The sequence below is a fragment of the Triturus cristatus genome, chromosome 11 (genome assembly GCF_964204655.1).
Source record: "Triturus cristatus chromosome 11, aTriCri1.1, whole genome shotgun sequence".
Taxonomy (NCBI): domain Eukaryota; kingdom Metazoa; phylum Chordata; class Amphibia; order Caudata; family Salamandridae; genus Triturus; species Triturus cristatus.
Window position 1 is genome coordinate 1,119,586,530 of NC_140594.1, and position 22,738 is coordinate 1,119,609,267.

A 22,738-nucleotide genomic window follows, 5' to 3' on the forward strand; every position below is an offset into this window, starting at 1 on the left:
AAATAAACGTTTAAGTATCATTTTTTAAGAGTAGACAGTGGTCTCTGGGGCCACTGCCTGCCCTAAGATATATTGTTTTCCATTCTCAAAGGGGCAGGAGCTAATGGCTTACCAACTTTGTTAGTGGTAAAGTGTGAATGTTTTGCGACCACATTTCAGATGCCAAACATTTGTACATACCAATGCAAATTGGTATTTGGAAGGGACGCTCTAAACACGCCCCTGCCAAATACCGATTTGCAAACCCAAATTGCTATTCAGTAATGGGTTACCGAATCACAATTAGGGCTTTGCACATTTCCAAATGCCTATTTGTGTTCGCAAACAGGATGATTCTGGGAATCGACCTGTTTGTACCACAAAAATGTTTTGTACATATGGCCCTACATTTCTAAGGAAAAGCAGCCTTTCCGCGTTAAACAATCACGATCCCCCAAAAACTCATCTGTACACAAAAGGCCTGATGACCAAAGCCTTTTTGTGTTCCCATACCATGCAAATCACAGAATTACAGTAATTGTGAACGCAAAAGGGCTCTTTGTAAAGCAAAAAAGCCATTTTATGAGTTGTAAAATTATTTCTGATTTGTGAAAGGGCTTTTGCGTTCCTTTAAATATCAAACATAGGAGGGCTCGCTCCTATTTGCGATTTGGAGAGGAAAACATCAGTGACTATGGCCACAATTTCAGTTGGAAACCATTGAGGAGTTACTGACCCTTGAGTTGGCGTGGTAACTGGTTCACAAAGTATAAGGTGTCTTTGTGAGACACCTTTCCCCAAGAGTATGGAATTGGTTTTCTGGGGCCAGATGTAAGACCCTTTTTAATAGTCGCAAATGGAAAATAGGCCCGTTTGTGACTGCTAAAAAGGTCTGTGGCATGCACAAACCCTATTTAGAGTCGGTAATCTATTACAGACTCACAAAATAGGGTTTGTGAGTCGCTATTAGGAAGGGACATGACAAGAGCGTCCCTCGCTAATAGCGACTGGCATGCGACCAAAAGGCAGTCGCAAAACATTTGCATTTTATCGCCAATCGAAAGCTGGTGGTAGAACAGTTGCAAATGGAAAGTGGTCCAAGGGACTCCTTCCCCTTTGTGAATGTGGGCGCAAATATTTTTTAAGAGCTCTTAAAGAAGGAAACAGAAACGTTTCATTTTTCTTTTCGAAACGCATCTTGGTTTCCTTTAAGGAATCGTTGTGATTTTAGCGATTCCCAATGGGTCGCAAACCGAGTCCTACCTTATGAATATTAATGAGGTACATCTATTTGTGACCCACTGGAAATCGCAAAATATGTCAAAGACACATCAGGACAAGGGTATTTTCGATTACCAAATAGCAAATCATAAAAATCTTCTATTTGGTTATTGCAAAGCCAAACCTATGTACATCTGGCCTTAATCTTCTCAGCTCAAATGACTGTTTTTCCAGCAGAGTTTTTAAGCAGTGGAGTGCCACAGTGATATCCACACCGAGATACCAACCCAAAGCTGTAACATTGTGCCAGCCAGAAATACAAAAATACTTTACTCATTTGTCATCTGTACATGGATAGCATTAACTAATACTTTTTTTTAAAACTTTGCTGCAAAAACCACAAAGTGCTTTGTCACTTTTCTAGTCTAGAGTGTAAACCACTGTGCTAATCCAGTACTTAAAAAATCTGCAAATGCTTTCTCCTGCACACAAAACCTCTCTGAAGTTAATATGTGAATTGACATTCTGGCACTCTGTGGTGGTTTGGGGTGTAAGGGACAGAGATGCTGCACCACACTAAAATAAGTGGACACCAATCCAATGGGCAGAAAAACATTTTGACTGTGCCAGAAATCATTTAATTGGGGACAGGATCAGTGCTCTGGGGTCTTTTTGCCACATAGTCACCAAATACATTATTAGGTCACGACAGTAAGGAAATAATTCTGAGCACGGTCTGTCATTATCCCGTGATATAAATATTGTGCATATAAATCATTGAATTCAATTAGTTTAGGGTTTTGCTAGAAGGGCTTTTAGCATTTACATTCGGCAGAGGAGGCCAACTCCTTTAAAGCTGTGCAACACACGAAATACCAACAAGGAACTGCTCCAAATATGTCTAAAGGAATCCAAAAATGCTTTAACAGTTAGCACCAAGAGGTGGCACTACTGAGCTTCATCTACCACCCAACCCAACCAGAACACTCCACAATATGGTTAGGGTGAACTGTAGGTAACCATTGCATCACAATTTCATGGTTGCCACCAGCCTATGTGTTGCGACATTTACCCGGTCAAAAGCATTATTGGAAACGTTTTCACCTCAGGTTCATCTTCAGTTCACTACAGGAAATCTATGACTACACATGGGTTGTCGCTGAACATAACATCTGGGAGGGCATCCCCTATGAGGACAATACACACCTGTCTGAAGAACATCTCCTTTGGTAATGTCCAGCTCACCTAAATGCACTAACGTACTCTACTGTAGGGAAGCATCACACAGCAGATGTACATTGGTTTCAATTTTTGTTTTTCTGATATTGTTAGGATTATGTTGTGCAGTGTCTGTGCTTGTTGCCTGTAGCTTCTAAGAAGGTAAACACTTTTTTTTTCTTCTTAATAATGACTGTCATGGTGAGCAAATAATTTCAGCAGAGCCATTTAAAGAGGGAGCTTCACGGGGGCAAGGTTCATGGTCCTAGTCAACTTATAAGTACTGTGTGTGGGGATCACACGTTTTACTATATTAGAGATGGCACTTGGGCTTTACCTTTCTTCATTGCAAAACATTCCACCAAGTTATGAGCCTCCTCCTGGATCCTCCGTTCTAGAATTTTCTTTCCAAGTCCCAGGTTCCGCAGGGTCATCATTGCAAACCGTCTCTGCTGCTTCCATTTGTCTCCAGACGTGAAGGCAAGACCTATAAAAATGATGAATCTTGTTACTGTTCTTTTAGAAGCACATCTGCTTAATAAGACTAGCTCCACTTCTATCCTAAACTGTTCTAACCTCAGCATGGAGTTATTGTGCTTGCATGGTGCAACAATAGAAGGCCCACGATACAATAAGGGAAGGAGATTGGCTAGGGATAAATCCACCAGATCGCTTGAAGACTCTTGACGGCCAATTACAGATGACAGAAATGAGTTGGCCAAGACAGATAGACAGGCATTTATTGTGGTAGATCGATGTTCCACGCCATGTTCCAGAGGAAGATGGAGGGGGCTAATGAGAAGGAAGTCTGAGTCGAGAAATGTAATCCCCTGTTCATGGTTGAATTAGTCTAATTGTCAGCGCACCATAGGTAAACTCATGCTGGCTTTTATACTGACAAGTTAACACTTTACAAACTGTGAAGTGTTAAACCTCTGCAATATTCTTATCTGGCCTGCAAAGTCCTTTCACCAGGGATTTTAAATTCAATTTTCCTTTTCCAGAAAGATTTGAAACCTCATCACTGTAAGGAACACTTTGTTACTTCATAGCCCTTTGCTGCCACTCTCTCCCAAACACAGTCCTCAGTTTCCCACTCTACCATCCTATTCTATGAGAATTAAAGTAACTAGCTACATACAATTACCAGTCATCAATAAATACAGGCTTCCTCCCAATGCACTGTTCTTTACAGAGGTGTGACTTTAGAATTTACTAAATTGAAAATGGGTGGCAGACGGTCTTCTTTGAAACAGGCACGTGGTCACGGGTCCTATTATGGATATGGAAAGCATCTGCTGCCTAGTGTTCTCTTTCACACACTTCTTCATTCAATCTCCATTTGGATGGTATCCTAGCTAGAGGTGTGCAGGGGCCACTGCAGTTCATGAACGTGTCAGCCGAACAGGCAGGTGTGTGATTTAGAAAAAATGTTTTTATTGATTTCTTTTATTTAATTGGATTGATATCTTTGTGGAGATGGTGACATCCTTAGAGGTAAGTCACTAAAGTAGAGATATATACTTTTAAATAATGCTACTACCTTTATAGTATGCCTGACATTTTAAAAATGTGACATTACAGCAGAGGAAGATATGCCAGTGCAGATTTGCACAAATCCAATTCCCATGAGGCCAGGTCACTAGCTACCCGGAAATAAATAGAATTAACAACAAGTTCAGTATTCTATTTGATGAATGCTGTTCATGGCCCACCTTCTCCATCCAGTATAAGAAAATTGATTGCAGCATGAGGACTTTCAAATCTATTATCTTATTATCTTATACAAAATGTCAAACATTCCTCCTTCAATTATAAGTTAGAAATATTGAGGTCCAAGAAATAATAGGAGCACCTGCCACTCAGAGGAGGTAATTAAATATTTAAAACAAACACAAAATGTATCCCTTTTGCCATCAACTCAACCCTATTACGAGTCTGTGAACCGCTGTGCCTGTGGTCACGGGACTGCTGAGATTTTGGCGGTCTAACCACTGTATTACAAGATGAGCGGACTGCATTTGGAAAGGCAGCGGCTGAACCGTCGACACCGCTAGCACACAGCAGACTGCCTTGGTCGTGGTCGGGGAAAAGCCGCTGCCATTGGACAGTACTGGGAAGTTTCACCGCTGTCCGTATTCCGAGTTGGCTTTTTGACGAGCTGACCGTGGCGATGGGACCACCAGCTTCAAGTCCGCGGAAACTAAGAATTTGGGGTGCGTACTTACCCCTTTCCTGGTATTTCATTTGGAGTTGGATCCCTTTCTTCAGGTCCTCCCTTCACAGCAGTATCTTCACCCCGAGGATCACAACCCTGTTTCCGGCGATATACAGGTGAGTCCTTTTTGTACCATATGTCCATTGCCTGAACTGTCCACATACGGGCCAGACTCCGGCAATGGGTAGGTGGTATTTTTCCACATGTATCATGAATATGTGTGCATCCGACACATATGCAGTTGAAATGCTCACAAAGGCATCAATACATATGGTAAAATATTCACCATCACCGCAAGATCCCCTCAGCTTCACCGCGGGCACCGCGGTAAACTCGTAAAATGGCAGTTGTAAGACCGAAAAGGAAAGGGAGTTATTAAGCATTTCGCTGACTGTGAGCACTGCTTTATATCTGCAAGACTCTAGTTCTGCCAAACTGGCATGTCCCCTCCACCCTACTTACAGGTAGTTAACCACTGATTGGACACTGGTGGAGCCTCTGTCCTAGCCTGCTACCGTTGACCATGCTTTAGGAGGTACAACCTATTTAGGATGGGGCTCCTAATACGCATTGTCCCTCAATAATGGGTTCCACAAAAAATATGAATTGTGATTAAAGGCTCTAGTACTTTTTTCACTGGAATAAACCTCTTGGTTGGGTTTTGTTTCTGAGAACAAACAAAAAATTGCAATAAAGTCACAACAACATGGCAGCTCGAACAGCATTCATATCCGACAAAAGTGCTACAGCTTTTCTGCGGAAAAACTTTTAACTGATGTCCGGCACTGCAGCTCAAAATGTTAGAGTGGGTGGTTGAAGTAAAGCAGCAGAGTCTGGAAATATAAAAATACTGCTTTTATTTGAAGTGCCAAAAACTGACCCACTGGTGACAGCAAACATGTCCTGCTGACACGAAGTCCAACTGAACAATCCAGAACTCAACTAACATTGCCTAGACATAGTGCACATTCTACAGGTGACGAGTAGATGACATATAAACATTCTGAAACCATGGAAACAATAGCCATACTACAGTGGTCTTCTGTGGGAAGGGTGGAGGCGTGGCCTAAGTAAATATCTGGGTTTTTCACCAGACATTTCTATTTGAATATTTAACTGGAAATGCAGATTTGAATAAGATGACTTTCTGAGGAAATCAAAATATCTGAGTCAAGAAAAAACACTTTAAATGGGAGCAGGTTTGAGGAAGAACACAATGCTGAGAATTCAAGTCCTGTCTAAACCCTGAAAACAATAAGGCAAACAAAATTATGGAAATAATCATATATGAGATGTGTAACTAAAAATTTAGATTAGTGTAGGTGTCAAGATAGGTTTGAAATTGTGTTGTCGGGTGGGCATAAACAGTAATGTTTTGAATGGACTGATTTGTAAACATGGTGTCCTCTGAAATCAAGGCTCTTATAATTATATGAAATTGTTAGAATTTGATTTTTGATGAATAGGAATTGTAAAATATCAGTAAAATATATTCTGAAATCCTATATATCAATATTTAGGAATAAATGTTGTGTGGAGAATTTTAAATAAATTTATATTTATAGTTAATTTACCTATAAATTAGCGTTTGGGAAAAAGACAATAACATTGATATGAATAAAAATATGGTAATAGAAATCCTTTACCTAAAAATCCAAGTGTTGAAGAAAGACAGCAATATCAGACTGAAGGCATAGATAAATCCAAACATGTTACTTACCCTTGCCCTTTGAGGTTTCCTCAAAAAGAGGAGTGGTCGGGCGTCCAGAGAGCTCCTCTGAGTGGGAGATTAGACCATCTCTTATAGTCTGGCATCCATTCAGCACAACCACTGGCTTTTGCCCCAGCCAAACAGTGAAAACGTTCCCATAGGTCTCTGCAAGCTGGGGACAGAAGGTAAAAGTTCACATCACTAAAGAAGTCCACAATATACAGGCAATCTGATAACCTCAATAATGGAAGATTTACTATATCAACATCAGACAGTGTGCAGGCCTATGGTGATGCAGCAAGATGTATTTACTTTACGACACCCAGCTGATCCTCCCCCTCACCAAGGACCCCCACACCACCAAAACCAACCTCCACGAAGGAATGAAGGCCATCGCCGACTGAATGAAGAACAGCCGACTGAAGCTGAACCCGGACAAGACGGAGGTCCTCATCCTCGGATCCACCCCCTCGGACTGGGACAATTCTTGGTGGCCGACTGCACTAGAAACACCCCCAACACCCACCGACCACGCACGCAACCTAGGGGTCATCCTCGACTCTACCCTCTCCATGACGAAGCAGGTCAACGCTGCCTCCTCCTCCTGCTTCAACACCCTCCGCATGCTCCTCAGGCAGGATCTTCAAGTGGATACCCACTGAAACAAGAAGGATGGTCACCCAGGCCCTCGTCAGCAGCAGACTGGACTACGGGAACGCCCTCTATGCAGGAGCCTCGGCCAAACTCCTGAGACGGCTCCAACGCATCCAGAACGCCTCCGCGCGCCTGATCCTCAACATCCCTCGCTGCAGCCACAGCACACCCCACCTGAGAGACCTGCACTGGCTCCCTGTCAACAAGAGGATAACCTTCAAACTCCTCACCCCAGCACACAAGGCACTCCAAAACACTGGACCAGCATACCTCAACAGCCGACTCAGCCTCTAAACCCCCACCCGCCAGCTCCGCTCCGCAGACCGCGCCCTCGCCACCGTCCCCCGCATCTGCAGAGTGACCACCAGCGGCAGATCATTCTCCCACCTCGCCAACAAGACATGGAACACCCTCCCCATCCGCCTACGGCAGACCGAAGACCTTCTGACCTTCAGAAGACTTCTCAAGACTTGGCTCTTCGAATAGTAGCAGCTCCCCCCCCCCCTCAGCACCTTGAGACCCTCACGGGTATGTAGTGCGCTTTACAAATGCTTTGATTGATTGATTGATTGACTTTGCATTTTCAGACAGTTCTTTGTCTGAGGTGCTTTGTGCCTCCTATGCTATTCACGTTCAGACATATTTGTGTGTGTGATGTATGCAAGGCAAGGCCACCACTGCAGATTACATGCTGCTTGCACACAGAGTGAGATATGATTCTATTCAAGTAGGGCTAGGAAGCTGGTTGCCTCAGAATACAGGGTGCACAAGCATGAAGGAAAACTCATCTGCCTTATTAAAAGTGCATTATATCCTATGGCACTTTTAATAAGGTGACACAAAGTCAATTTCCTGAGCCACAATCATGGAGTGTCCAACAATATTTAATTCATGCAGTAGTTTTCTTTAGAACTTCATCTTTGGTCTTTATTCCATATCTTTTAATATTGGATTGCGCTTCAGTTCTTTATCAGAGCAACCAACAGTCACAGTTTTTGCCAACACGTGTTTCGCCTAATGGTAATAACCAAAGACTTTATCAGGGCATGGACTGCAAGATCTACAAATAATAGACTCAATGTCCACTGCAATTAAGCGTCTTCAGCTTCAAATGACCAATAGGTGAACTCCAGTTGTAGCAATTTCTGCATAATATGAGTAAAATTTGACTCCAATCTATCTCCAATCTTCACAAGAACAATCAATATCCCTTAAACTCGAACAGTGCGACGGAGAGTACTCCGATCTGGTTTTTGGCGTCTAGCGTTTTAGTAAGGTGGACAGGATATCCGTCACGTATGTGACCGAGTACCTCTCTGGCAAACTCTGAATCAGGTCATTAGTGTTTATAAGTGGCTGCTAAAGGACGCTCCAATTGGAGCAAAATTTGTATATAAAAACCATAACCAATTATGCTCCGCTTCTAAGGACATGCCCCTAAACTCATTGTTTTCACATGGGGCATCATTCCTCCAATCTGGACCTGTGACTGTAATTGATCCAAGCACAAAAAAATATTCACTGTGTAAGAAGAAAGCAAACAGAAACGTTTTCCCCTGGTTACTATTGCCAGGTGGACCTTTGTCTACATCACCGCTTTATCATGCAGCATGTGCAGTGGTATTGGGCAGAATTGAGGCTCATTCTCTTGACCGAGTCCCTCAACTAAAATTATCCTTGCTCAATTGAAACACAATAGCCTGTGCCCCGGTAAATCAGTGTAGGTAATTTGTGGAGGGAGGTGGGTTAATGCATGTTGAAAAACAAAGATTAAAGTGCAGGTATGGTTACAAACTAAGACAGGAAAACCACTGAAATTCACAAGTTATGGTTAGGAGCTCAATATGTAATTTGTACAACAGGCATGCTGATTATAATATTTATACATATAAACATGTTTTCCTGACATTGCTGCTCCTTTTATGGAACCATAGAATAATGGCTAAATCACTAAATTATAGCTATTGTACTAATGCTGATGTGTATATAGTACCACTAAGGAAAACCAAAGGGGGTGATGGACAGAGTGTTAAACATTGCAAGCACTCACCCCCAGTCAACTGATCAGGGTTTAATCCATCATCATTCTTTAGCTCACTCCGCCACCCCACTTCAGACATGGCCATATGCAAATCAGTCTGACCCTGTGCCTCATGGGAACAGTCCTGCCCGAACTGCCAAGCCATGTCTTCCCTGGACCGGAAACAAGCATCCTGGGAACGGTTTCTGGCTAATCAGCCGTCATCAGCCAGGCTAGCTTGAATCCAGTGGCAAAGTGAGCAAGTGACCCACATCTGGGCATACCCTGCCAATTTAGGGCGAACAAAGCAAAACTAAAGGGGGTGATGGATGGAGTGTTGAACATTGCAAGCACTCATCCCCAGTCAACTGATCTGGGTTTAATCCATCATCATTCTTTAGCCCACTCCGCCACCCCAGTTCAGACATGGCCATATGCAAATCAGTCTGACCCTGTGCCTCATGGGAACAGTCCAGCCCGAACTGCCAAGGCATGCCCAGACGTGGGTCCCTTGCTCACTTTGCCACTGTATTGAAGCTAGCCTGGCTGATGACGGCTGATTAGCCAGAAACCGGTCCCAGGATGCTTGTTTCCGGTCCAGGGAAGACATAGCTTGGCAGTTCGGGCAAAAAAGTAAAGCCGAAAAGAGGTTGGGTGCAATTAGGAAATTCATGCTTCTGATACTGAAAAAGCAAACGGGTATGCATATAGGTTCATAAGAAACTTGGGGTCTGGTGTACTATGAAGAAGGTTGTAGATGTTTGTGGCAAGTCGAATGCCAACTTATTACTTTTGCATTATTAGGTTGTGTCTCAAAATTTCCTATTACAGTACCAGAGCCACAAAAGCTGAAGAATCCTGCCTTGGCAAGTCCGTAGCAACAATTGCTTGATTGCCACTGATGACCTAGTTGTGATGTTCAAATGTTGCTTCAGAGTCTGTTGGAGCTGGGATAGCCATCAGAGTGCAGTCATCCAAGACGGACATTAGACTTCACTAAAGGGAACAACTTGTTTCACTGTGACTGGAGACCAGTAGTGCAGTGGCAACAAGACTTTTGCTGGAGCCAGGGGACTTCAACGGACATCGACCTTGTGGCCAAAGTCGCCCCACTAGACTGTGGACTGAGGAGTTGCCCCAAGAAGCCCCGCCCCCCTATCGACCACACAGCTTCCTTAGCATCTTACATTATCTTCAGCATCCTGTGTCCCTTGTATCAGGACCCCTCCATTGAAGTCAATGGTGAGACTCAACTTGAAACTACTTCAGTGACAAGGTAACTGTGCTAAAACCTCCTTGACCATCTGTCTCCCAGAATTGGTCATCCAAAGTGGGCTGGAACTGCAGAACAAAACTTTATAAAAGTTTTACAAAGTTTCCAAAGTTTCTGTTACCTGCAGTAGTACCAATGCATGTTGGAAGTTGGAGTGAAAAGCGGTGATTTACATTTTACTTAAAAATCTATCTTTCCCAAACCCTCTGGTAAATTATATTTGTTTTGGTGTCTAAATATTCATAAAAAATAAGACCTAGTTTTTATATATTGGTGTCAGTTGTGTGGCTTTCCTATTTCGTTTTTCTGGTACTTCTAAATGCTTCACACTTGCTCCTTCGTTTAAGTGTTGCTGCTCGAAGTCACAGCTACTCAGGGTTGAGCTAAAGGTTTTACAAATGAGCCTGATTGGACCCAAGATGTTGCTGTGAGTGTATTACACAATAGGACTCACAAACACACCATATAATGCACCACTTTCTTCACAAGGTGGTGGTAGTGTAGAGTGTCCCCTCTTCATCGCTGGACATGGTGATTTCTGTAGAAATAAGGCAGCTTCAGAACTCTCACCAACTGCCATTTGTTGAGAGAGACAGCAATTTATGAGGTATTAATGATATACTTAAATGAATACACTGACAAGACACCCAGGCGGGCTGCAAAAAATACAATTCAAAAGACCTTCATTGACAAGAGACATTGTGTTCCCAAAGATATTGTGCAACTTATCATTAAAGGATGAATGAAAGGCAAGGTGTGAAGGTAGCTTAGCTGCTTTTCTGTGTTTGTACTTGCTGTGGGGTTGGCAGTGTTGTGCTCACACCTGACGTCTAATCTGATGACGGACGTAACATTACAGCCACCTCTAGGTGTTTCCAGGATGACGCCTAGTTGTATTCACTTTTTCTTGTGAAATATGTTCTCTACAGTTGTAGGTTGCGAGAGAGGTGATGAGGTATTTAGTCAAGCGGGAGAGGGTGGGGAACCGAACCGCTGGCAGCTCAGCGTGAGCCGGCTGACGTATTTCCTAATGTGTGTCAGAACACTTTGCTGCAGGCTATCCAGACACAAGTTTACACTTTACGGCCCCGTGCACTACTAGTGCATTAAGCAACTATCTGTGAACGCTCATATAATGTGATCTTGAGGTGCACCGCGAGGCGACCAATGACAAACAGTGCATTTCAGTCATGGTGGAGGGGCTGTCCCCCTTGAGGTAACAGCAGCCCCTCCCATCTTCTCCCCCTCCCTCACCCCACCGACTTTAATTTCGCATTTCCGCACCCGCCATTCTTCCCACGAATGGTTGGTGGAGGGGTTTATGTGCAACCCCCTTTCAGTGTACATCAATAAAGTCATTGCCAAATGTGAGACCGACATTTTTGTTATCCATACAATAGGATTATGAAAACAAAACGTAAAACCTTAAATATTGTACCTCATTATTAGAACTTATTGCGTCAAATCAGTCGCACATTACCCTTTAATACCCCAAAAACTATTGTAATTCGTGGTCCATAGAGAGATGCTTCTCAAATGGTTTAATTAAAAAATCCAAGGGCAGATTTACAAGAAAGTGATGCATCTGTAGAGATGATTCACTTTCCTTGCACCACCCTGAGAAACACTTGCGCCACCATAGATATGTCGTATTTACAATACAGCGCATCATGGCGCAAGGATTGTCAGAAATTCTGACGCATCTGTTGGAGCAAAAGTCACGCATTGCTGGAGTCGTGTCGCAAGCACGCCTCAACTCCAGCAATGCATGGGGAGGCCTATCCTCATTGTGCTGCGTCACTCCTTACACCTGCTCCAAGCAGGCGTAAGGTTTTGACGCAGTGGCGTCCAAACGTGGCCTAGTAAAATCTTGTAGATTTCACTGGGTCACTTCTATGAGGCTTTTTTGCATTGGAACGCCCACCCTGCATACATTATACCTGATGCAGGTATAATGTGACGCAGGGCTTTACAACGTGACGCATCTCCCTAGATACATCACATGGTAAATGGGCTGCATAATTACGCCGACGCTGCTTCACAAAAAGTGATGCTGCGGTGGTACACAAATTACACAAGGGGCTTGTAAATCTGCCCCCCAGTTTGCTTCAGTTCTCCGTAGGGTCAAATCTTTGCAGACCTGGGATATATTGATGCACACTTTATGCTAAAATGTAATTTGGGATTCAGTTTCGTAGGCACCACAGTGTACAGCTATGTGATATCTAACACAACATTTTGTTTTAAAGCTCTCATGTGTTCAAGGATTCATTCTTGTAACGATCTAATGTACTACCTACTTAGATAACCCCACAACCACAAACAATCACATAAACCACATACTTGGTAGAACGTGTGATACTAGTGTGTATTTGATGTGTGATCTTGGTGTTGTTTTGGAAACATTGTTTCTTATCACCTACAAATCTGCAATACACCACAACCCCCACATTTGTAAAAACCCTATTTTATGGTGTGTCATCCAACTGATTGTTTTGCTAGTACATAACTATATTTCTCAGGGTTCTGCCCCATCTGAATGTAATACTAGCATTCCTTGTGACCCATTTTGCTATCACTAAGTCATTAGTCAAGAGGTTGTAGTGTCTATTTAAAACTACCGAATTTATCTATGCCTCGACAATTTAACGTTATGAGTCTAATTCTATCTTTTTTGTGTGTTTTTCTGTTCTTATCTTGGAAAGTGTCCTCTCTCCTTAGTTTCAGGCTCTTTCTTTTGCTGTTTTTATAATCCCCTTTTAAGAACACCTGTTGTGCCTCGCTCTCACCATTTACTCATACGTCCTGCACCTTATTAGGTTCTAAGGTGCATACAGAAGTGGATTACAAGAGGTCTCTTTTCTAGGCAATCTGCTCCCAATCTTATTTTCCTTGATAGAGATTTTCACACCTAAGATACAACTACTCTCAGTACTGTGTTCAAGCGTAAGACAAAAATTGTATTAGTTGTCCTTTAAAGATGCCATGAAACATTCCAACTGCTCAACAGACCCTTCCATAGCATCAATATGTTGTCACTAAATTGCCCCCAATACCGTATCTTATGATCAGTCCAGTCGGCACTGCCAGGGCACCAGGCATGATCCCACTCGTGCCATCCCATAGACAGATGTATGAGGGCACAAATCGAGAACCCATAGTAGTACCACACTCCTGTTTGTACCAATCATAGTAAATAAAAATACTTTCTTAGCCATGATCGAAGTCACTGTCTTCAGTAATATTCATATGTTAATATTCATATGTTCATAATAATTAGTTGACAGTTTTCTAAGAAAATACTCCATTGCCTCCAATCTGCCTTTGTGCTCAATGCTGGGTTAAACCGAAATCACATCAAAGGTTGCAAGCATCATCCGTGGTTCAATGCGACACACTCAAAATTTCAAGACCATGTTTAGTGTCCCTAATACGAGATGGTGGAATCATAACAGTGGGTCTCAAAAAGATATCTACATACTCCAACAACCGCTAATTTGGGGAATCAGTACAGAGAACTATAGATCTGCCTGGTGGCAATGGTAGCCTACTGTGTATTTTTCATAATGTGTATAGGCACGAGTACCTCGACTTTCAGGTAAGTGTGCTCATCCTCATTGAGAAGTAGGCTATCAATCTTTAACTTGGCATTCATTCTCCTTGTAAACTCTTGAATCAGATTGTTTGTTAATTTACTAAATGTCTCCACTGCTCCTAATTGTCTTGATTTCCTCAGAATAATTGGACTGATTCATGATAACTACATTCCCTCCTTTATCTGCTTTCCGTATAATAATGTCTTGACAGAATGACTGCCTGATGGAATGTTAGTGTTTGGAATGTGTGCGTGCGTGAATCAGTTGGATGAAGGGCTGAGCAGCAGGGAAGCTGCTCCTGGTGGGGCTCCTACTTAGAATCTGACTTTATCTCTCTGTATTTAACTTTACCACCTCAATAAATCTACGTGGTAAACTACTGGCTTGGAGCGTCTTTTTTTCAATGCTACATTTGGTACCAGAAGTGGGGCACTTCATCAACCTGAAGAAGCCGTCATCCACGCTCAAGGTAAAAGAAGTTCCCTGAATTGAAAGCTACGCAAATTTAGGCAGACTGGCACAATGGGCCTGAGTCACACCAGTGACCTCCCACCAGTCGCCCTCAACACCAGCGTGCCAGTCCCTGCTTGGCTTTCCTCTCTACTGCCTGCCTGCCTTACTTCGTCACACTGCTGCCCTTGGAGGCCTGGCTGCTTGTTTCTCCCTAACGTCACCACATTATTGCCAAGTACCCTGGAGATCTACTGAATCCATTGCCACCCTGACGTGTTGTGCACGCTGATTGCTTTTGACTGCCCAGCTTCGCTTTGTAGGCACGGAGCCTGTCACTGCTGCCTTTCTGCGTTTTGACGGTCTCTACACTTCGTGTGATCAGTGCTTCGGTCTCCCGCTACCCACTGCCCCAGAGTCTCCTCTGCCCTGCTCCAATCTTCATGGAGAAGACCTCTACGTGTTTGTATGCCTTCGGAGAGTGCCTGCCGTGACCTGGGATAATTCCGCACTTAGCGTGATTAGGAGCGTCAGTAAGAGTTGCCTGTCTTGACAGCTGTTCAGCATTTGCACTCATCGACCACTTTTCTTTGCGTTGTTTGAGACATTGGGGGTGAGTTATTGATTTAGTTATAATTTTCTGCATCGACTCTGGTGCGCCTCTCAATGGCAGTTCAACTGCCTTTCTCATACTTTTAACCATCGCTCAAGCGCACACATTTCTCTGTGACATCTCCTGTAATGATAGCTGCGTTGCCTCCTTTGGACCCCTGCATGCATCGACGTGGCTGGAGCCACCCGGCGCGTGGTCATGCTAGATGCCTCCATTTTGTGTTTGGCACCACTGGAGTACATCATAGTCAAACTGCTCTGTGAAATCCTACACCACGCATTGTGCCAACCACGTTATTGCTCTTCTTCAGTGAAGTTTTATTGAAGATTTCTTTCATGCTTCATTTTGTATTTTCTCCGATGCATGCTTCAAGGGTAGAATAAATGCAATATTGCCATCTAATGGCTTTCCAGCACTAATGCACCTGAACTTTCAATATACTTCAAATACATCGGAGCACCGTAACAGTTCATTGTGCTTCACAGCAGGTACTGTTTCCCTTTGTTTCTTCAACGTGCTGTTCCCCGCTTTGATCTTATATGCAACACTATATTTGGCATCACGAGGTTTGGCTGTTTATTTAGCAAGTCAGACATTGCTTTGTCTGTGTTTGCTCTTAATGGAACCTTGCATTCATGGAACTGAATCTTCTGCATTGGACTGTTCTGTCTTCACGGTGCCACCAAGTACATTGACTTTGCCTACTGTGCTACTTGGAGTTATTTCAGCCTCATCTGCAATCTACGTTAACTTTTGCTTTCAAGAATGTATTCATGTTTTGCCTGACCTTGCCATTCTTTTCAATGTGTTTTAGATCATCACTTCTCATGCAAGCCTTGTTATTATGCGCAATTTACATTCACATGTTTTTGTTGCTTTTGCTCTTACTTGCTGCTCTCACTTGCTGAGCTGTCATTTGTTTCCTTTAGAGCTTTTCTTTACCTGTTTTGCGGAAGTACAACACATGCATGTTCAGTTATTGTACGTTCTGCCGTGTGACTAATTGTCACACCTTTAACTCCAGCTTGTGATTGGGGAATTTCTATTGTTGTTACATTATACTGTGTGGCATTTTATACCACATGCAATAAGTTCCCCTTCTGTTGTGTACATACACACCCACCCAGTTCTACAGTTTGCATATAATGCTTTGCATCGTGTGGTTTTTCCACCACACCTAAATATACACTTATTGTATTTTACTCTGTACTGGTTTCTATACATTGCATTTAGTTCTCTTTGAACTTTACATTTTGTCATGTGGCCTTTACCCACATCTATTACATACATTTTTCATTGTTCCGTGTGCTTTGTTCACACTTTCATGTGGTACTCCCACAACTATTGCGCATGTTGCATTTTACATTTTTACGTTGTGCTGTGTGAGTTTCTCCCACACCTGCTTCTCCTTTACTGTACGTTGTTTCATTTGGTTCATCCACATACATTGCACATTTTGCATTTCACATATTTACTTTGTGCTGTATGGGTACCTTCCATACCTTCCACCCAACCTGCTTTTGGGGAAGTTCTATAGTGTAGCTCACTTCTCCTTTTCCACCTTTTCCCACCTTTGTGAGCTTGACACCCGTTTATTCACTGTGTTTCATACCACAGCTGTATTCTGCTTGTGTGAACGACAGCCTTCTTTTCCCTCTGCTTTTGCTTTACTTGTTCTATCTACAGCTGTCTTCCACCCTTTCACTTTTCTCAATACTACACTTTTCTTGGGAAGGAAAGCTCACCTTATGTTTCTGCTACCAGATGAACCTCTCTTATTTCTAGAGTGATGTTTCATTGGCGACAAAGCCCTTTCAGCCCAGAGAGCACCACGCACCTGGCATGGGGCTTCTATAAGAAGCAAAGATTACACGACTGTGATGATTTATAAAAGGATTGTGCACCTGAAGATGACCTGAAATTATGCGCCCAAATTTATTACCAGTAAAGGGGCCGTCGCGAAAAGAGGTAAGTGCAGTTCCCTTTACCCTGTCTTGTGTCGCCAGCCACAGGCATTCTAGAATGTTTGCGATGTTTGTTGACGTCTGCTTGGATTTTGAGACCTATTGTGCAGTCATTCATTGAATGGACCCTTTTAATCCCAGAATGGCAACTACCTTTGGTAAAAAAGCAGCCTATCACAGGCATCGGACACGGCAGCTATGACGAACTGTCACAATATTTCAGCGTGAGTGGAGAGGGCGTAATGTCTATTTTAGTAGGTGGGTGAAAAAAGTATACATTTTGTATAGGGCAAAAAACATTTCGCATGGACCCCTGCATGCATCGACGTGCCTTGAGCCACCAAGCGTGGTCATGCTACGTGCCTCCATTTTGTGTTTGGCACCACCGGAGTACATCATAGTCAAACTGCTCTGTGATATCCTACACCACGCATTGTGCCAACCACGTTATTGCTCTTCTTCAGTGAAGTTTTATTGAAGATTTATTTCGTGCTTCATTTTGTATTTTCTCCGATGCATGGATTTGCTTCAAGGGTAGAATAAATGCAATATTTGCATCTAATGGCTTTCCAGCACTAATCCACCTGAACTTTTAATATACTTCAAATACATCGGAGCACCGTAACACTTCATTGTGCTTCACAGCAGGTACTGTTTCCCTTTGTTTCTTCAACGTGCTGTTCCCCGCTTTGATCTTATATGCAAAACTATATTTGGCATCTCGAGGTTTGGCTGTTTATTTAGCAAGTCAGACATTGCTTTGTCTGTGTTTGCTCTTAATGGAACCTTGCATTAATGAAACTGAATCTCCTGCATTGTTAAACTGTTGTTTTTTTTTAAAGTATTCAAAGCACTGGACTTTTATGTCTTCACGGTTCCACCAAGTACATTGACTTTGCCTGCTGTGCTACTTGGAGTTCTTTCAGCCTCATCTGCAATTTATGTTAACTTTTGCTTTCAAGTATTTATTCATGTTTTGCCTGACCTTCCCATTCTTTTCAATGTGTTTTAGATCATCACTTCTCATGCAAGCGTTGTTATTCTGCGCAATTTACATTCACATGTTTTTGTTGATGTTGCTCTTACTTGCTGCTCTCACTTGCTGAGCTGTCATTTATTTCCTTTAGAGCTTTTCTTTACCTGTTTTGCGGAAGTACAACACATGCATGTTCAGTTATTGTACGTTCTGCCGTGTGACTAATTGTCACACCTTTAACTCCAGGTTGTGATTGGGGAATTTCTATTGTTGTTACATTATACTGTGTGGCATTATATACCACATACAATAAGTTCCCCTTATGTTGTGTACATACACATCCACCCAGTTCTACAGTTTGCATATAATGCTTTGTATCGTGTGGTTTTTCCACCACACCTAAATATACACTTTTTGTATTTTACTCTGTACTGGTTTCTATACATTGCATTTAGTTCTCTTTGAACTTTACAGTTTGTCATGTGGCCTTTACCCACATCTATTACATACATTTTGCATTGTTCCGTGTGCTTTGTTCACACTTTCATGTGGTACTCCCACAACTATTGCGCATGTTGCATTTTACATTTTTACGTTGTGCTGTGTGAGTTTCTCCCACACCTGCTTCTCCTTTACTGTATGTTGTTTCATTTGGTTCATCCACATACATTGCACATGTTGCATTTCACATATTTACCTTGTGCTGTATGGGTACCTTCCACCCAACCTGCTTTTGTGGAAGTTCTATAGTGTAGCTCACCTCTCCTTTTCCACCTTTTCCCACCTTTGTGAGCTTGACACCCGTTTATTCACTGTGTTTCATACCACTGCTGTATTCTGCTTGTGTGAACGACAGCCTTCTTCTCCCTATGCTTCTACTTTACTTGTTCTATCTAAAGCTGTCTTCCGCCCTTTCACTTTTCTCAATACTACACTTTTCTTGGGAAGGAAAGCTCAGCTTATGTTTCTGCTACCAGATGAACCTCTCTTATTTCTAGAGTGATGTTTTGTTGGCGACGAAGCCCTTTCAGCCCAGAGAGCACCACGCACCTGGCATGGGGCTACTATAGGAAGCAAAGCTTACATGACTGTGATGATTTATAAAAGGATTGTGCACCTGAAGATGACCTGAAATTATGCACCCAAATTTATTACCAGTAAAGGGGCCGTCGCGAAAAGAGGAAAGTGCAGTTCCCTTTACCCTGTCTTGCGTCACCAGCCACAGGCATTCTAGAATGTTTGCGAAGTTTGTTGACGTCTGCTTGGGTTTTGAGACCTATTGTGACGTCATTCACTGAATGGACCCTTTTAATCATAGAATGGCAACTACCTTTGGTAAAAATGCAGCCTATCACAGGCATCGGACACGGCAGCTATGACGACTGTCACAATATTTCAGTGTGAGTGGAGAGGACGTAATGTCTATTTTAGTAGGTGGGTGAAAAAAGTATACATTTTGTATAGGGCAAAAAACATTTCGCATGGACCCCTGCATGCTTCGACGTGCCAGGAGCCACCAACTGTGGGCATGCTACGTGCCTCCGTTTTGTGTTTGGCACCACCGGAGTACATCATAGTCAAACTGCTCTGTGATATCCTACACCACGCATTGTGCCAACCACGTTATTGCTCTTCTTCAGTGAAGTGTTATTGAAGATTTCCTTCGTGCTTCATTTTGTATTTTCTCCGTTGCATGGATTTGCTTCAAAGGTAGAATAAATGCAATATTACCATCTAATGGCTTTCCAGCACTAATGCACCTGAACTTTCAATATACTTCAAATACATCGGAGCACCTAACACTTCATTGTGATTCACAGCAGGTACTGATTCCCTTTGTTTCTTCAACGTGCTGTTCCCCGCTTTGATCTTATATGCAAAACTATATTTGGCATCTCGAGGTTTGGCTGTTTATTTTGCAATTCAGACATTGCTTTGTCTGTGTTTGCTCTTAATGGAACCTTGCATTAATGGAACGGAATCTCCTGCATTGTTAAACTGTTTTTTTTTAAGTATTCAAAGCACTGGACTTTTATCTCTTCACAGTGCCACCAAGTACATTGACTTTGCCTGCTGTGCTACTTGGAGTTATTTCAGCCTCATCTGCAATCTACGTTAACTTTTGCTTTCAAGTATGTATTCATGTTTTGCCTGACCCTGCCATTCTTTTCAATGTGTTTTAGATCATCACTTCTCATGCAAGCGTTGTTATTCTGCGCAATTTACATTCACATGTTTTTGTTGATGTTGCTCTTACTTGCTGCTCTCACTTGCTGAGCTGTCATTTATTTCCTTTAGAGCTTTTCTTTACCTGTTTTGCGCAAGTACAACACATGCATGTTCAGTTATTGTACGTTCTGCCGTGTGACTAATTGTCACACCTTTAACTCCAGGTTGTGATTGGGGAATTTCTATTGTTGTTACACTATACTGTGTGGCATTATATACCACATACAATAAGTTCCCCTTATGTTGTGTACATACACACCCACCCAGTTCTACAGTTTGCATATAATGCTTTGTATCGTGTGGTTTTTCCACCACACCTAAATATACACTTATTGTATTTTACTCTGTACTGGTTTCTATACATTGCATTTAGTTCTCTTTGAACTTTACAGTTTGTCATGTGGCCTTTACCCACATCTATTACATACATTTTGCATTGTTTCGTGTGCTTTGTTCACACTTTCATGTGGTACTCCCTCATCTATTGCGCATGATGCATTTTACATTTTTACGTTGTGCTGTGTGGGTTTCTCCCACACCTTCTTCTCCTTTACTGTACGTTGTTTCATGTGGTTCATCCACATACATTGCACATGTTGCATTTTACATTTTTACCTTGTGCTGTATGGGTACTTCCCATACCTTCCACCCAACCTGCTTTTGGGGAAGTTCTATAGTGTAGCTCACCTCTCCATTTCCACCTTTTCCCACCTTTGTGAGCTTGACACCCGTTTATTTACTGCGTTTCATACCACTGCTGTATTCTGCTTGTGTGAACGACAGTCTTCTTTTCCCTCTGCTTTTGCTTTACTTGTTCTATCTACAGCTGTCTTCCACCCTTTCAATTTTCTCAATACTACACTTTTCTTGGGAAGGAAAGCTCACCTTATGTTTCTGCTACCAGATGAACCTCTCTTATTTCTAGAGTGATGTTTCATTGGCGACGAAGCCCTTTCAGCCCAGAGAGCACCGCGCATCTGACATGGGGCTACTATAGGAAGCATAGATAGATTACACGACTGTGATGATTTATAAAAGGATTGTGCACCTGAAGATGACCTGAAATTATGTGCCCAAATTTATTACCAGTAAAGGGGCCGTCGCGAAAAGAGGAAAGTGCATTTCCCTTTACCCTGTCTTGCGTCGCCAACCACAGGCATTCTAGAATGTTTGCGATGTTTGTTGACGTCTGCTTGGGTTTTGAGACCTATTGTGACGTCATTCATTGAATGGACCATTTTAATCCCAGAATGGCAACTACCTTTGGTAAAAATGCAGCCTAACACAGGCATCAGAGACGGCAGCTATGACGAACTGTCACAATATTTCAGTGTGACTGGAGAGGGCGTAATATCTATTTTAGTAGGTGGGTGAAAAAAATATACATTTTGTATAGGGCAAAAACATTTCGCAAGAGCTACAGGCGTGTTACGTGTGAATATATTTTATTAACACATATATTTTTGCAGTAGGGTTGTATATTCACTTAGAAAAATGTGCCCAAGATCACACAAAATACGGGTACGTGGGTATGTCAGAATTTAAACCCAGGTCTCTTGGTTTCTACTGCGACAACTTATTTAAAATACTCTCCTGTGTTCATGGCTATGCATGCCCTGCACATTGGAACATGAGTTATTCATATGAAACAGTATGTGTAATTATTTGCTGTTAATCATAATTAAGCATGGAAATTAAGCGCTGTCAGTAACGTTGCTACCGTACCTGCATGAGGGTCTCATGGCGAATCTCAAATTTCAGGCTCCACAGGTTGCCGATGATGGGGAGCGGGGTCGGTCCGGGGGGGTATCGCCTCCTCGACCACTGCAGCTTGAGGTACTGTGCTGTGAGGACAGTCACCACCAGAGACAGTAAGAGCTCAGTGAGCGACATGCTGCACGCCTGTCTCAAATCCCTACAATTCTTTGGACCAAGTTAGCTGAACTTCGCCTTCTAAATCTTCTGTGCTCTCTCGGTGTTCCGCATTTATGTATTTACAGAAAAGGACACGTGAGTGCAGGTGTGTCAAGTTCCTCCGATGAGGCAGAAACAGTAGTGATTGAAACACACTTTCCGGACCTGAGGCAGTTCCATCATTTCACTTCTGAGTCATGATTTGTCATACAGAATCACTGTCTGCTGACTGGACACACTCCAGCAGCCTCAGGGTTCCCCGCGTCAGGCTTTTCTTACATTCCTGTAGTCCAGCATTTGTAATATGAAAAGCAGAATTACAAATCTCAGACTGCAACTCGCAAAACTCAAACATCAGCTAGAGTTGCAAGCTCTCCCTGTCAACTGCACTCATGGTCGACTCAACTCTAGGGCATTTATATGAATGTAGATGGACTGCATATCCGTTGTGTTTGTGACAGAGTAACCTGCCCGACGAACTCCAAATGAGGTCTCAATTTCTTGATCCCCAAGCCTGTGGTGATGCCCCCAAGCGTTTCTTTCACTCAGTACTGGACAGAAGTAACCTTGCCTAAGGGCTAGGGCGGTCGACCTTGAATCTGGGAGACTGGGTTCGAGTCTCGGCAATGACGCTGAACATCCTGTGATTCTGGGCTAATCACTTAATCTCCCCATGCCTAAAAAAAATGAATGTGTCCTCAT

The 22,738-nt window shown here is 42.7% G+C and overlaps 1 protein-coding gene across 2 annotated transcripts in view; it reads right to left on the reverse strand.

Moving 5' to 3' along the window:
- The window catches only part of LOC146786147 (cytochrome P450 2J6-like), a 70,325-nt gene extending 48,233 nt beyond the window's left edge, over positions 1-22,092 (reverse strand). For both annotated transcript variants that reach the window (XM_085635651.1, XM_085635652.1), the window contains exons 1-3: positions 21,848-22,092; positions 6,357-6,519; positions 2,756-2,905 (exon numbers count right to left, since the gene is read on the reverse strand). In XM_085635651.1, coding sequence (XP_085491777.1) covers positions 2,756-2,905; positions 6,357-6,519; positions 21,848-22,015 — 481 coding nt within the window. In that variant the 5' untranslated portion in view covers positions 22,016-22,092. The remainder of the gene's footprint in view (positions 1-2,755; positions 2,906-6,356; positions 6,520-21,847) is intronic.
- Between the last annotated feature and the right edge of the window lie 646 nt (positions 22,093-22,738).